Raw genomic sequence first — 14,573 nt, 5'->3', positions numbered from 1 at the left:
TGGTCAGCTGGACCTGAATCCTGGAAGTGGGAAGTACAGAGCCTGCACTCTCCAGAAGGGGTGGAAATGTTACAGTTTAGAAGATCATCTGAACTATGATGTCAGGACACTTCAGGCAAAACAGTCAATATATGAATGACAGCATTTTCCTTTTTGTTGCATCTGATGGCCTACCTCGGTTGAGACAGCCAGTGTTTAAAAAAAAAAAAAAAGAGCAAATGTAATGTTCATATTGCTAACATAGTGCTCAAGCACTTGTGTGCTTCATTTGTTGATTTGCAGTATATTTTATATTCTCTACAGGAGCCAGTTTTGCCTTTGAGTTCTATGCGAACAGCTTCTGGTCCTTCGTGTTGCACTACTCGTCGTAACTCCATGACTCCGGTCCCTGCTACTCGATGTCTCCCGCTGCTTATGGCAATTATTCATGCTCGAGATGTTACATCAAGACTTATCAGAAATAAGTAAGTTTTTCTTGTATCTTCTGTAAAGTTTTGATTACCATGATAATGATTCTCTAATTTTTCATTTATTTATTTTTAGGAGTGAAGGCTGTATTGGATATTAATATGAATAAGCGCTGCAGTCAGAGGGTAATCAAAAATTCAAATTCAAATTAAAATTAAAATTCTTTGTTTTCACATGATACATTATTTGTATAAAAAAATGGATGACATTCAAAGTTGTTTTGCTGTGTTGCTGAATGAAGAGAAATTTATATTTTTATTTTATCCCTGCAGTGCAAATTGTGCAGAAAACTTCACTTGGATTTCAGTTCCCAGATACCTGTGGCAATCCCAGAGCTCCAGACTAACCCTCTGTGCAGCTGACCGTTAGTACAATACTGATTTTTGTAGTTTATCAAATGCTTAAATTAAGTGTTGCTACTTTATTTTCATGTGTGGTTTTTAATAGGCAGTTTTTATACAGTTGTTGATTTATTATGTTTATAGCCTTTCAGCTGCATTAGGGTCACTAAGGCTACATTTCACCTCTACACCACTGGCTAGTAATATTTTAATCAGTAAAATAAAAATTAAACCAAATTCTCTCTTTGTATATAGACTGAGATACTATATATACATCCCTAAGTGTACAGCTTCTCACTTAGCGATATACTCGTTTACCAACGACATGGACTTACAATGGGCTCTCTGACCAGTATACATAAATGATGTATATTAGAGCTGATTTCCTCTTTTCTGTTTATTACAATGTACAGTGCACTACTGTATAAACATTTAAAAATATACGGGAAATGTTATAAATGGTGCAGTGGTGACACTAAAACAATATCAAAGATGGTTGGCACAAATCCACTACCATTATAGTATGCTGCTCACTTAGCAACGAATTCGTTTGCCGACATGGTCTTAGGAACAGAACTCCGTCATAAAGTGAGAAACATATTTCATACAGTATATATGTATATGCCTACACTCTTAGGCTTTTTTAATGAGGCTCATTAGAGACAAGATCCTTTAAATAAGCACAGAGTGGCTTTTAAATATTTTAATATGGAATACAGTTACCTGTTGTTTAACTCTGTTGGTGCTCTTAAAAATCATGAGCCTCTTCTCAAGTTCATGACAACTTAATACAATTATGTACTACTCTGTATTTTGACACCTTAGTAGAGAATTGCTTTAGATTTTCAAATACTGAATGTTTGCAACTGGAGGAAATGTAGTAATTTGTGCATGCATTTTGTTATTACTATTATCAGTAATCATCATTTATCCAGTTATTGTCTTCAAATAAAATATGACATTCTTATTCAATCTAAAAACGGATGATGCAAAAAAAGATTGTGCAAAATGAAAGGACCATAAAAATGATATAATCGAGTATTGTTGAAAATCCAGCGTACCCTCTAACTCTAGTCAACTGGATAATCAGTTGTCTATTATGTTAATAATTAAGGTGTAATTATATACATTAAGAGCTGTAATCATCTTTCAGAATTAAAGAGTATCATTTTATTCCACAAATTGAGTTACATAGGCTAGATGTGGTTGATGATTTCTTTAAACGAAATATTCACAAGATAGCATTTACATTGATGATTTGTTTACACTGTGCAATAATTTTCATAAAGTCACCTGTCCCTGTCAACTCTATACAGAAAAATAAAGATTGGTTCCAGAGATTGAGACTATTGATAAGTCGATACAAAACGGAATTTTCAAGATACTGTCCAAATATGAAGCAGTGCACAGTAAACCCTAACTTTTTTGGATCTCGTTTAAAAAAAACTTCAGTTGATTTGGAAACAGAAAAACAAAGTCTGTTGGTTACAAAGTTGTTCATTATTGTTACAATCACAGCAAAACAGTCCCATTTCTATCCTCCATAGTTACCATTACTGGCCATCTGTTTCCTCTGTTAGTTCATTAAATTGAGGATATACTGTAATTTATATATATTTTTAAGAAATGGCAAGATTTTAAGGTATTTACTGAGGATACCTTAAGAGGGAAGATAAGATGTCAAAGATGTCAACTTTTTAACACATAAGCCATCTTCAGCTTAAGGAAGGTGACTCTTGCATGCTTGTTACTTATCAGGTTTATTAATCTGCAGGTATTATTGAATATGGTTATGAGTATAGTGGGTGTGGCCAGCCAGACTATGTGGTAACACCTACCACAGAACGTGCTATGCTTGCTGTCTTCACTGCTAGTGCAGCTCATACTTCGCCTCTACTAATTGGTAGGTTAATGAAATTTATATACTATAATAATGTTTATTTGTAATGATCATACAAAGAAGTTACAGTAGTTAGATTTACACATCATTTGGTTATAGTTTTGATGCAGTTATAACACAGATAAAATTTGATGCGAATGCACATATAATAGAAAGCCACTAATTATGCAAAGCATTGCAGCCACACTAATCAAAAAAAAAAAGCTTCACTATATCACTTCATAGCTTCATTTATGTAGATACTATCCTATAAAATATTCTGTAATAAGAAAATCCCTATACAAATTTCTGTCATTTTCATTGGTCATATATCAGCTAACTCTGTTTCACTTTGTCATAAAAACATTAAATAGGATTATCAAGTCAACAAGGTGCTATCAAAAAGTTCCTGAACTATTGCTGCAAAAAAAAAATATATAGGCTTACCTAGTTGAAGTTGTCTCTTTGGAAGGATTCTCCTTGGGAGGCTATTCACTGATTTCAATGCTTCTGACACTTCTCCAAACATTTCTGAAACTCTTCTTCCCTAGCGGTGTCTAGCATGGTCTGCGATTCTGCTTGAATCTCCTTCTCTTGGTTAAAGTGCTGCCTTTGAGTGCCAGTTTTATTTTGGGGAAGAGAAAGAAGTCACAGGGGACTAGATCTGGGGAGTAGGGAGGATTGGGGATGACTGCCATTTGAACAGAAAATAATGATCTTTCTGGTCTTGAATCAGCAAATGGGGCACAAATTTTGCAGCCACTTGCTTCATGTTCAAATTTTCATTCAGAATGCTTTGATCTGTCTGAATAGCCTTCCTCACTTTTTCAGTGTTGGCATCTGTTTTTGATGTTAATGGATGACCAAAGCATTCATCGTCCTCAATTGACATTTGTCCTTTCAGTGAGAAAATCATTCAAAACACTGTGCCTGACCCATTGCTTTATTGTCAAAGGCTTGCTGAAGCATTTTATGAGTTTCACTAGCCATTTTTCCAAGCTTGAAACAGAATTTCACACATGCACGCACGCACGCTGTCCTTTCTTCTAAAGATTCCATTCTGTTAATCAAAACATCACAACAGTGCACTGACAACATGCCAGAAATGCCTGGTTAACCTCTTCCTAATGAACAACCAGACAGGACAAAACTTTTTCTAATAAAAAGATGCTCACTATACTGTGTGTGTTTTACATTTTTAGTTTGTCAGGTTCTCACCATTCACCTTGGCTCCTGTATATGCACATTTATTTGTATAATATGATAAAGACTGACTTATCAAGTTATGACACATAAAAATAAAATGTTATGAGGACTTTCAGTAGGTCAGAAAGCATTGAATTTCATACTATCAGATAACTTATTTAGTTTTTATATTTACTGCCTTTACGAAGGGCTATTTTATTGTTGCCATGGCCATCCAGTGAGTGGTATCAGAAAAAAATACAGTACATAGGTCTAACCTCAGTTCATAGTAATTTCTTTTTTTTACACATCAATTTTACATGCTAAGAGCTGTTATCCTACCTCAGCTCATATCAAAGCCCAGAGCTATCTAAGGTATACTACCACCCCCAGGATGCGACCAACAGCAGTCGATTAACACCCAGGTACCTATTTACTGTTAAATGAACAGGGGCAGAAGGTGGAAGGAAACATGCCCATTGTCTCCTCTCATGCCAAGGGCTGAACCATGGACACTCAGTAAATTAGATGAGTGTGCTGCCAGCCGAGCCATGGAACACCTTAGTTTAAATATTAAAGAATTGGCAGTTATTTAATTTAATTTCAAGATTTTGAGTTCCTTAATAATAGGCCATTTGATGCAGGGTCATTTTAACTTCTCTTAATACCTCTCTTCTTTGCATAAATTATAGGAAAGAATGGTGGTGGTAAACAAAGTTTGGTGGAAGCTGCAGCACGCATGGCTGGAAGATTTACTACAACTTTCTCCCTGTCTGCTCTCACACCCTCTTCCACACTGACTTCATTATTGGCAGGTTAGTTCGAAGAAAATAAGTAAAATAATGATTGAAACTAGTTAGTCTACTAATTTTGAAGTATAATAATCATAAAATTATTTTGTTCTAGATTAGTTTATTCTTTATAATCTTATTATTTTCTGGAAAATAAAGCACCTAGTAATTAAAACGAATTTTTGAGGCTGTTGTATGAATCTGCCTTTTTTCTTAACCCTTAAATGGTCCAAACGTATATATACTTTCTCTCGCGTAGCACCCCAAACGTATATATACGTTTCCTTTGTCATTCATTCAACATTGCCACGATAAGCCTGAGTCACCTAGACATGAGAGAATGGGTGTGCGCACTCACTGTGCGCCATATGAAAAAAATTGGGGATGCCTGGGTACCATATGCTCTTTTTTCCTTTAAAAAAAATGATTTTTTATTTCTCAAAAAATTTGGGGCACTCTGCGAGAGAATGTATATATACGTTTGGACCATTTAAGGGTTAAAGAATAACTAATAAATCTTACTTGAAGAAAGAAAGATGTGTAAATTCTCTGAATACCTTGAATTACATGTTTATTGTATTGACTCTTGATACTGTAATTTAGACTGTATTACTGTATGTATTAAGCACCAAGTCATGTTTCTGTTTACAGGTTCATTGATTGGAGGGTCGTGGTTATTCCTCCGTGACTGTAATCTGGCAACTCCTGCAATTTTGGCCACACTTGCCTCAACTCTTCTTAGTATATACCATGCCCACACATACACTTCATCTTCGCCAGTCATTCAGGTATTACATACTCTGCTTTCATTTTACTTTGTGAAAATGTTTATTGCCATGTTTTCATGTTATTTATTTCATTATTATTGCAGTGTGTTCTAATATTCAGTCTTGTCAGTCATGTTTAAAAGACTTATTTTGCATTATTACCTGTAATGTGCTACAAATTAGCTAATTTTAAGAACTAAACATCTTTTTAAATATTTTACTCATCACTTACAGATAGATGGCCAAGAGGTGAACCTTAATGCTTGGGCTAGTGTTATTATTTCTGTGTCAGCACCACTGCCCACACTCAGAGCATCCTCTACTTATTCACTTCCATACTCCCTTGAGGCAACGAGTCGTCCTATCTGGATATCAACTCCACCTGCTCAAGTTCTGGTTTTTGCCTGGCTGCATGCTCTTGCAGTTCCCAAAGCACAGGTAAGTAGATGGTCTGGAGTTTTGAGACTCTCTGACCGCGGGTTCAAATCCCGCCCGTTGTATGGTTTGTTTGCAATCGTGTCATTACGATTTCGTGAGTTAAGTAGACAGTCATTACTAACTATGTACTGTGTCTCAGAATATGCTTCTGTAGTTAGTTCTTCATAAAATATATTTGGTTTCCTTTTATAGTAATTATTATTTATTCCTTGTTTTAGCAAATTTTTAAAATAAAAAAAAAGATGGAGCATAAAAAGCAGGAAGGCAGAGGAACTATTAAATGAAGATAAAATAACAGAAGATACTATAGAAATGACATGAAGACTGAATAATAAAATAAATGAAGAAGGAAATGAACAGTTTTTGTACAGAGTAATAGGGACAAATTCACTAATCATATGTTTAATCAAATCAACAAACAAAAGATATAAACAAAACATTCCAGGAGGATGGGAAAGGGTTCAGCACTGGCCATAGGGGACATGGATATGCCATTTGTTCTGAGAATTTGATCCTCGTTAACGTACACAAGTGTTGAAAATTTGAAGCTGATTGGATGAGACATTCTCAAGTCATGAGCAAAATAAAATTGAAATGGTGAAAGGAAAAAAAAATTGAGGCAACCTCTGCAAGGTACCCCCTTGGTGATTACTGCTGCTGCTGTCACCACAATCAGTAGGCATTTTTCATTCTTACCCAATTATTTCATCTTAGGATGTGAGTGAGGCAATTGGTGAGGTTGTCCGGCAAGTACTTGGCTCTCTAAGGAACCAAACAACTCTAGGGTTGCGACTCCAAATGAGGATGATGCATGAAGTTGTGCGTATTCTGGCAGCAACACAATACACTTCCTCTGCTTTAGAGGCTGCTGTGTTGGCATTTAAGTAAGTTTCGTAATCTTACTTATCTTAGCTATGATGTTTGCATTGTGGTAGTTTCCTTTAGTCATGGTTTTGACGTTTTTGTGCATGAAATTCATGAATTTATGTGTAAGTGTAAATATTTTTTGTCCTTTTAAGACATTTTCATTTTTACAATTAAGCAGGGATATTAGTGTAAGAAAATCCACTAAAATTTTAAAATGGCTTAATTTTATAATTTAAATTTAGAGAGAATTGATGGAGGGAATTTGAAGTCAGGGAACTCTTTAATGTGCTTTTACTTTACCACACACTGGTATTTATTTACTCACCAAATGTTTTCCATTGAGATAGTGACCCAAAAAAGAGGAAACAATCTCATCATCACTCATTCAATCACTGTATTCACCTATTTGCAGTTACAGGGGTCAGTTCTCAAATCTTGGCCTTTTCTCTTAACCTACCAGTCTTCAGATTCACTCCCACTTAGTCTTGCCTGAGGCAGATTGACCCAAAAAAGAAGAAATGTAAAGTTTTTCTTCCTTTACATTTAGTAATTCATACAGCGGAAGAGGTTACTAGCTTCTTGCTCCCTGCATTTTAGCCGCCTCTTACAACACACACGACTTATAAAGGAATGATTCTTCTCCACTTCCATATGAAGTTCATATAAATATATATTCAAGTAAAAAACTCATAAACCATATTATTTACAGGAGTGTAATAGTACCACGTCTTCCTCAAGATTTCCTTCCTGCCATCTTCAGTGTGCTGAACCTACTTCATCCCTCAGAGCCAGCTTCCCTGCCAGTAATTACCTCTTACATTATATTATTAAATTTATATTTCAGTCCTGATATATTTTGTTCTCATTTCTTGACTGATCATTTTAAAGCTATTTTATTAAGTTCCATTTCATTTGATATTTTAATTTTAGCTTATATTGTGCATTATTAACTTGTATGAAAAATTGTACCAATCAGTCATTTATAATCCTGATGCAAGACAAATTATAGTTAATTTTGTCTCTCTCCTGAGTCAGTGTTTGATTAATACAAACATAGAAAAAAGTAAACAATGATTTAAGACAAAAATTAGGGGTAAATTAAGTAAATTTGTATACATTATTGTGTACAGAAGGACCCTGCTTATACAGCAGGAACCTACCCTGCTTATACAGCAGGGTAGGTTCCAGGCTACTGCTGTAAAGTGAAAATCACTGTAAAGTGAGACTTCGCCTTTTTTCACTTTCAGATGCATATAAAAGTCTGATAACATGTTTACACATATTATTTGTTAAGTGAGCAATAAATCTAGGCCTAAAAAATGCATATACAGTACACACATTACTTTAAAATATTTTTGTCCTTAACTTATAGTGAGTGAATATATTTCTTCTTTCAACAAACCGGCTGTATCCCACTGAAGCAGGGTGGCCCAAAAAGAAAAATTAAAGTTTCTCTTTTTAACTTTAATAATGTATACAAGAGAAGGGGTTACCAGTCCCTTGCTCATAAATATATTTATTGTGGGAAATCTGAATTAACCCATAAACGGTCCAAGCAGATCTACGTTCACATGTGTAGTGCTACAAAAGTAGATCTACGTTTTTTTACATATTTTCAAATATAACAAAAAAAAGTAGATCAAAGTTTTTTTTACACATTTTCAAATGTAAAAAAACAAAAAGAAGATCTAGTTTTTTTACATACTTACAAATGTTGAAAAAACGTATATATACATTTGGACCGTTTACGGGTTAATGAAGAATGGGTATAATTGAAAGCCACTGTATTAGAGAGGGCCCCACTGTAAAGTGGGGCCCTTGTGTATAGAATTTCTTTATGATCATATCTCTATTTTAAATAATATTTAATCTGAGTTTTTTATTTCTCTAAGAGTCCTCATCAACTTGAAGGAACTGCCAGAAGTCAAGTACCAGAGACACTGCTGCAAAAGATGGGACTCGGAGCAATTCCACAACAGGTATGATATTATTACTCTAATGCTTTAAATAGATGGGTGCAATATTCTAGAAAAAACGTTAATACTGCATCAATATTTCAGGTTACAGCAGTTGAAGACTTAGTCAGGGCACTGGGAGACTGGAGCTGTGTTGTGGTTGCTGGGCCACCACGTTCTGGCAAAACCAGTGTAATCACAGCTGCAATAAAGCTGTTCCAGCAGGAGCATGGGTTGCGCACATCACTCTCTCATAAATCCACAAGAGGTCAAGGACCTGACAAATGCTTAACCCATCGTTCACAACTAAACACACTTGATAGAGATGATGCTTCAACTGAGGAAATAGATGGAGTCGACATTGACATACTGAACTCCAATAGGCAGCTTGTTGATCGACAAGTGTATACATTAAGACCTCATGTAATTAAGAAGTTTTCTAACAATAATTTTATAAGATAATGTAACGAATGCTTAATTGAAATAGTACATAGCTATTTTTTTTTAAGTCATATTACTGTTCCAGTTATGAACAAGACTAATTTTTTCTTCTTTTTTTTTATCCCTTGGTCACATGTAGAGCTACACCCACAGTAGACTGTTTGGCAGTGTAACTCAAAGTGGTCTTCTGCCTCGCCTCTTGAATCAGCTAGCTCTCAGATCCTCACACAGGTGAAAGCACTATTTTTAATATATAGTTTAAATAAGGAATCATATAGGCTTATATGTGAATCAACATTGTAGCATTCCTGTGCATTACTCTTGGACTAAAAGGGCACATTAGAAGTGCAATAAGGATTGAGCTAAACTATCTAATTTAGGACCAAGTTCATTATATATACTTGATTATAGATCAAATATATTAATAGGCCAAGTTCTGTATACCAATAATATATTATAATAACATCATCAGTAGTTGTTAGTCTTTGTCGAATAGTATTTCTCTGCTAGATATGTGTAAATAATTTAACTGTTATGTATATTTACTATTTTTTTTATAAATTGTTCATGGTTAACTTTGATTTCTGTTCCACTATATGGATGAGTACTTGCAATTTCATTATATTGCAGTTTTGTGGTGCTTGAAGGAGCAGGTGGCAGTGAGTGTTTACTTCGTCTGAGTGACCTACCAGGGACCTTATTACTTGATTCACTCACTCTGTTACCAATCACCTCAAATCTCACCTTTATTGTTGAGGTATTATTAAGCACTGTAGTATATAGCAGCATTAGTTAATTTGATATCTTTATTATGTGCCCCAGTCCCATCCTGTGGGCAGTAGTCAAAAGATTACCGAGGCACATAAAGATAAAGAGAAAGATTTTATTTCTTATAAAAGTTATGATGTGTAATTGCAGTTTTGGTTTGCTAAGTACAAAGAAAGTCACTATCATGCCGGGGAATTTTGGGCAGACTGATCCTAGTACATAATAACTATCTAAATCTAGACTAAGATAAGAGTTGTGCAAGACAGGTATACAATACCGACAAGATGAAAGTTAAGACACTTGTGCAACATCTGGTTATCTTTATTGTAGACGTTTTGCCATCCAGTGGCTTTATCAATACAGATTCTTGGACATAATTAGAAAACAGAAGAACTATATACAAAAGATGAAGTAATCAGTCCCTCAGCCTTGGAGGTGGTGTTTACAGCACCATGGTTGTAGAGATTCTGAAGCACAGGTAAGGAGACTGGCGCTTATATAGGCCTACTTCCATTGGGGAATCCCGCTTACCAGTGACTATGCCCTTGTCTGCTACACGTCCCTATTCATTGATGCCTATATAAGCGCCAGTCTCCTTACCTGTGCTTCAGAATCTCTACAACAACGGTGCTGTAAACACCACCTCCAAGGCTGAGGGACTGATTACCTCATCTTTTGTATATAGTTCTTCTGTTTTCTAATTATGTCCAAGAATCTGTATTGATAAAGCCACTGGATGGGGAAACGTCTACAATAATGATAACCAGATGTTGCACAAGTGTCTTAAGATAAGAGTGGTTAACATGTATTAAAATCTTTATTTAATCTTAATATTAATGTGAGGTAGTCAAGAATAATAAGAATAATCTTTGAAGTTGCACATAATAAAAACAATATTACAAATAATGGTTCAAAAAGTAATGTTTTATGGATTGGCAGATGTTTAACAGACTAGAAGTCATATAATATTTGGGAAAGTTGCTTCAAACTGATTAGAAGTTGTTTTGGTTGGTTTGGTTAGTATTGAGAGATGGGATGATTTTTAAGCAAAGTCGTAAATTTCTAACTAGTCAGGGGATCATTTACCGGTTCAGGCAGTGAATTCCAGATCTTCGGGACCTTTATGTGCATTGCATTTTTGCGTAGTGAGATGGACATGAGGGATGTCGAAGAGTGCCTTATGCCTTGTATTGTGACTGTGTGTTCGGTTGTAGTTATCAAGGAGAAGTTTAAGTGGAGGGTTTATATTGGAGTTTAATGTGTTGGATTTGTAGTAGGCACAATAATAATGGGTGAAGGGACTGAGTCACAAAGTTTTGATAGCTAAACAAGTTACATTGGTAATGTACTGTTTACATGTTTATATCTGGTTATAGTTGTAATGAGTTATGTATGCAGACATGGATTACGTCACAAAAATATTACAGTGTATCATATATGTGGATTTAGAACAAAAGGAAAGAGGATCTCTGCAGTAGGTCTACTGGCACAGGCTCAACATGCCCTTCATGCACTTGCCAATTCCCACTCGCATATTAATCTAATATATTTTTAATGCTGTAAGCACTGTAGCAAATTGGAATTCTTAGATTATTTGCCATTGATACTAGTAGCTTTTCTCCATGGGGAAGTTGAACAGAATTCTTCCTCTGTAAGCCATGCATGTCGTAAGAGGTGACTAATATGCCAGGAGCAAGGGGCTAGTAACCCCTTCTCCTGTATATGTTACTAAATTTAAAGAGAGAAACTTTTGTTTTTCTTTTTAGGTCACCTTGCCTTGGTGGGATATGGGTGGTTTGTTGAAATGAAAATAATAGCTTTGACATTTTAAAAGAGAAAATTTTTACCTTTGCAATTCAAGATAATGTAGGAATAGTTTGTATTTTTACTTTTATATCTGTCACTCGGCACATTCAGTATTGATTATGTTAAGACATATTAACTTAGGATTTTACCATATAGGAAAATGAACTTAGTGTAATGTTATTCACAGGTCTGCAGTCTGGATGAGTTACCTCAGTGGGTGTTGAGCCGAGCTGGTATTGTCCAGGTTGATCCACACACTTTATCTCTCTCAGTTCTTTTACCTAAGCCAGACCTCATACCAGCAACACCCACAAGTGAGGGTCATAGTAGCAGCATTACACCAAGAAGTATGACCAAACCTAGCACTCCAGTGTCAAGATATGAAGAACCATCACCCACAGTGATTTTTCAATACCTCTTGTATCGACTACTTTACCCTGTTTTGCAGTTTATTAATGAGAAATCATGTGGCTCACAGCAATATGCTGTAGTGGATATTGTGAGTAACAAATATATATTTTTGTCTAATATTGCAAGAGAAACTTAGTACAACTATTGTTATGTAATCAATCAAGTCTGTCAAGAAAGGGTAGGAGTATGAAGAATAAAGTCAATATTATGACTGGACAATTCACCTGAAATCTTCACTTAGGAGGATGACTGATGATGAGGAACCTTATGAAGGTGTTTCAGTCTGTCCTGGACCATTGTCAAGTATCATTTTCATCATACAGGCATCTTTCTTCTTTCAACACACCGGCCGTATCCCACTGAGGTGGGGTGGCCCAAAAGGAAAAACAAAAGTTTCTCCTTTTACATTTAGTAATATATACAGGAGAAGAGGTTACTAGCCCCTTGCTCCCGGCATTTTAGTCGCCTCTTACAACACGCATGGCTTACGGAGGAAGAATTCTGTTCCACTTCCCCATGGAGAATCATACAGGCATACCTTACTAAATAAAGGCTGCCCCTTCAGTTGCTGCCATGTTGTACTCTTGAGGGTGTACTCTGACTCCCACACTTTTGCTCATTAACCCATTCATTGATTCTTCCAAAAATGCAACCCTGGGCAGATGTACCTAGTTTTTCTTTGAACTCTGGTTTGAGTGTAAGCGCCAACTCTCATATGTTTCTCCTTAATTTCTGGAAATATTCAAACGTGATTACACAACAGCAAGCATTCGTTGTTCATATAAATGAAATAAGTAGGCAGTTTCTGTGTAACTGTGAGATAAACAATTATGTTATATGTGAATGGTGGCAAGAAGGGTATACTGTTTATCTCATGAAATCATAATAACACAATTGCAAACAAACCAAATCTGGTGGCCAATGCTGTGGGTTCAAACCCTACCTGTTCCATGGTTTGTTTATACTGCTTATCATGAGAGAATGTTGCCTGTACCACTTACATAGGTATTTCCACCCGAAACTATGGTTTAGAGTGAAGATACCTGTACACAGATAACCTGCACATGTAGGTGGTGTATTGTACCAGCACTTTATTGTGAATTTCTTTTCTTTTCAGGATATTTAGTTATTGCATCCCCTTCAAATGTATTTTTTCTCATTGCTTACTACTATCTGAATGTTTTCTGGCATTTTTCTTTTTTGGCTTTCTAACTTTCTTCCTCTTCCTGTCCCATCTTTTGGTACTCTTTCTATTTTCTCACTTAGTTGTGACTCGTCTATAGTCCAGAATGGATCAAAATATCATCCAAATTTTTCTCTCCAAAGTGTGTTTTTGTTGTTGGTTCTTGACATATTATTATGATACTTATTGCTATTTAACGCCAGAAGGGTCAAGACCCCTGATATCAAACTTACTCTCAAGGTCAAAGAATTAAAAAAAAAAAAAAAAATTTCTTATGAAATGAGAGACTTTTTCCTAAGATAATGAAACCAAAAGTACAAAATTTGTTGGAAAACTTATGGAATTATGCTCTTGCAAAGTTAGTGGTCTCAGCAATGTATAAGCGTCAGCAATTTCACCCAATTTGAGCTTATTTTGGGTCAATTCCATTGTTCCAGTTGACCAAACTCCTAGGTATTTTGCTAGTATAGTAGTCCTTTTATTTTATCGATTGAATACAAGAAACTGCCCATTTACCTATTTCAACTACCCTGTAAAGTGGTCAGAATTTGGTAATTTGACCAATTTCACACAAAATTAAAAAATTGCCAATTTAAAAATACGGTTCAGAATAAACAATGTAAACATCCCCAGGCCTCTTATATTACACTTACTTTTCATTTTTAATTTTTATTCACACAAAAAATATTTACTGTTATGCAGACTACTGCATTATTGTAATAATTTTATAAATAATGTCAGTGCATTCTTAAATGCATATTAGACTAGCCAGTTGGATGCATATTAGACAAGTGTACTCAGGAATATCAGCAAAAATCGAACATTTCCGCTATTTAGTCCAGAAACCAAACAAATGGAGCATTATATTGGAATATTAAGAAAATATATTTCCTACCTTTGAAGTTAGTCTTTAGTTTTTATTATATAATGTATTTTATTTGGTTAGGTGGAGCAGATAGAGAACTTATCCATGAGTGAGAGTCAGGATATCAACATTCATCGTGTAGCAGAAAAGGTGCAAGCAGTGATACAGATTAGTAGGTCTGTTATTGACCCAGTACTCTTGCCAGAAATTCAACAAACATTTACTCGTTCTCTTGACGCTGTAGTTGCTGATGGGGTTCTTGATGCTTCCATATCAGAAGGTAAGGTAATACTTATTGACTTGATGTTCTCATAGTTTTAATAGTTTTATCTGTAGATGAGACCTGTGTTTTAATTATTTCCAATGTGTAATTGGTTCATAGATTCAATTCAGCTTGTGCTCTCATGT

General features: G+C 35.3%; 1 protein-coding gene across 6 annotated transcripts in view; it reads left to right on the top strand.

Annotated features, from left to right (window-relative positions):
- The window catches only part of LOC128690453 (dynein axonemal heavy chain 10-like), a 208,076-nt gene that overhangs the window by 99,244 nt on the left and 94,259 nt on the right, over positions 1 to 14,573 (top strand). For all 6 annotated transcript variants that reach the window (XR_011392579.1, XR_011392580.1, XM_070089747.1 and 3 more), the window contains 14 exons: positions 304 to 464; positions 741 to 832; positions 2,584 to 2,712; positions 4,566 to 4,688; positions 5,316 to 5,452; positions 5,666 to 5,869; positions 6,584 to 6,753; positions 7,446 to 7,539; positions 8,629 to 8,715; positions 8,797 to 9,114; positions 9,272 to 9,363; positions 9,763 to 9,889; positions 11,894 to 12,205; positions 14,247 to 14,445. Coding sequence is in view for 4 of the 6 variants with exons in the window: in XM_070089747.1 (XP_069945848.1) it covers positions 304 to 464; positions 741 to 832; positions 2,584 to 2,712; positions 4,566 to 4,688; positions 5,316 to 5,452; positions 5,666 to 5,869; positions 6,584 to 6,753; positions 7,446 to 7,539; positions 8,629 to 8,715; positions 8,797 to 9,114; positions 9,272 to 9,363; positions 9,763 to 9,889; positions 11,894 to 12,205; positions 14,247 to 14,445 (2,245 nt within the window). In the remaining 2 variants the exon portion in view is untranslated. The remainder of the gene's footprint in view (positions 1 to 303; positions 465 to 740; positions 833 to 2,583; positions 2,713 to 4,565; positions 4,689 to 5,315; positions 5,453 to 5,665; positions 5,870 to 6,583; positions 6,754 to 7,445; positions 7,540 to 8,628; positions 8,716 to 8,796; positions 9,115 to 9,271; positions 9,364 to 9,762; positions 9,890 to 11,893; positions 12,206 to 14,246; positions 14,446 to 14,573) is intronic.

The sequence above is a fragment of the Cherax quadricarinatus genome, chromosome 29, assembly GCF_038502225.1.
Source record: "Cherax quadricarinatus isolate ZL_2023a chromosome 29, ASM3850222v1, whole genome shotgun sequence".
NCBI classification, from domain to species: Eukaryota; Metazoa; Arthropoda; class Malacostraca; order Decapoda; family Parastacidae; genus Cherax; species Cherax quadricarinatus.
This window is presented reverse-complemented; position numbering and strand designations above follow the sequence as displayed.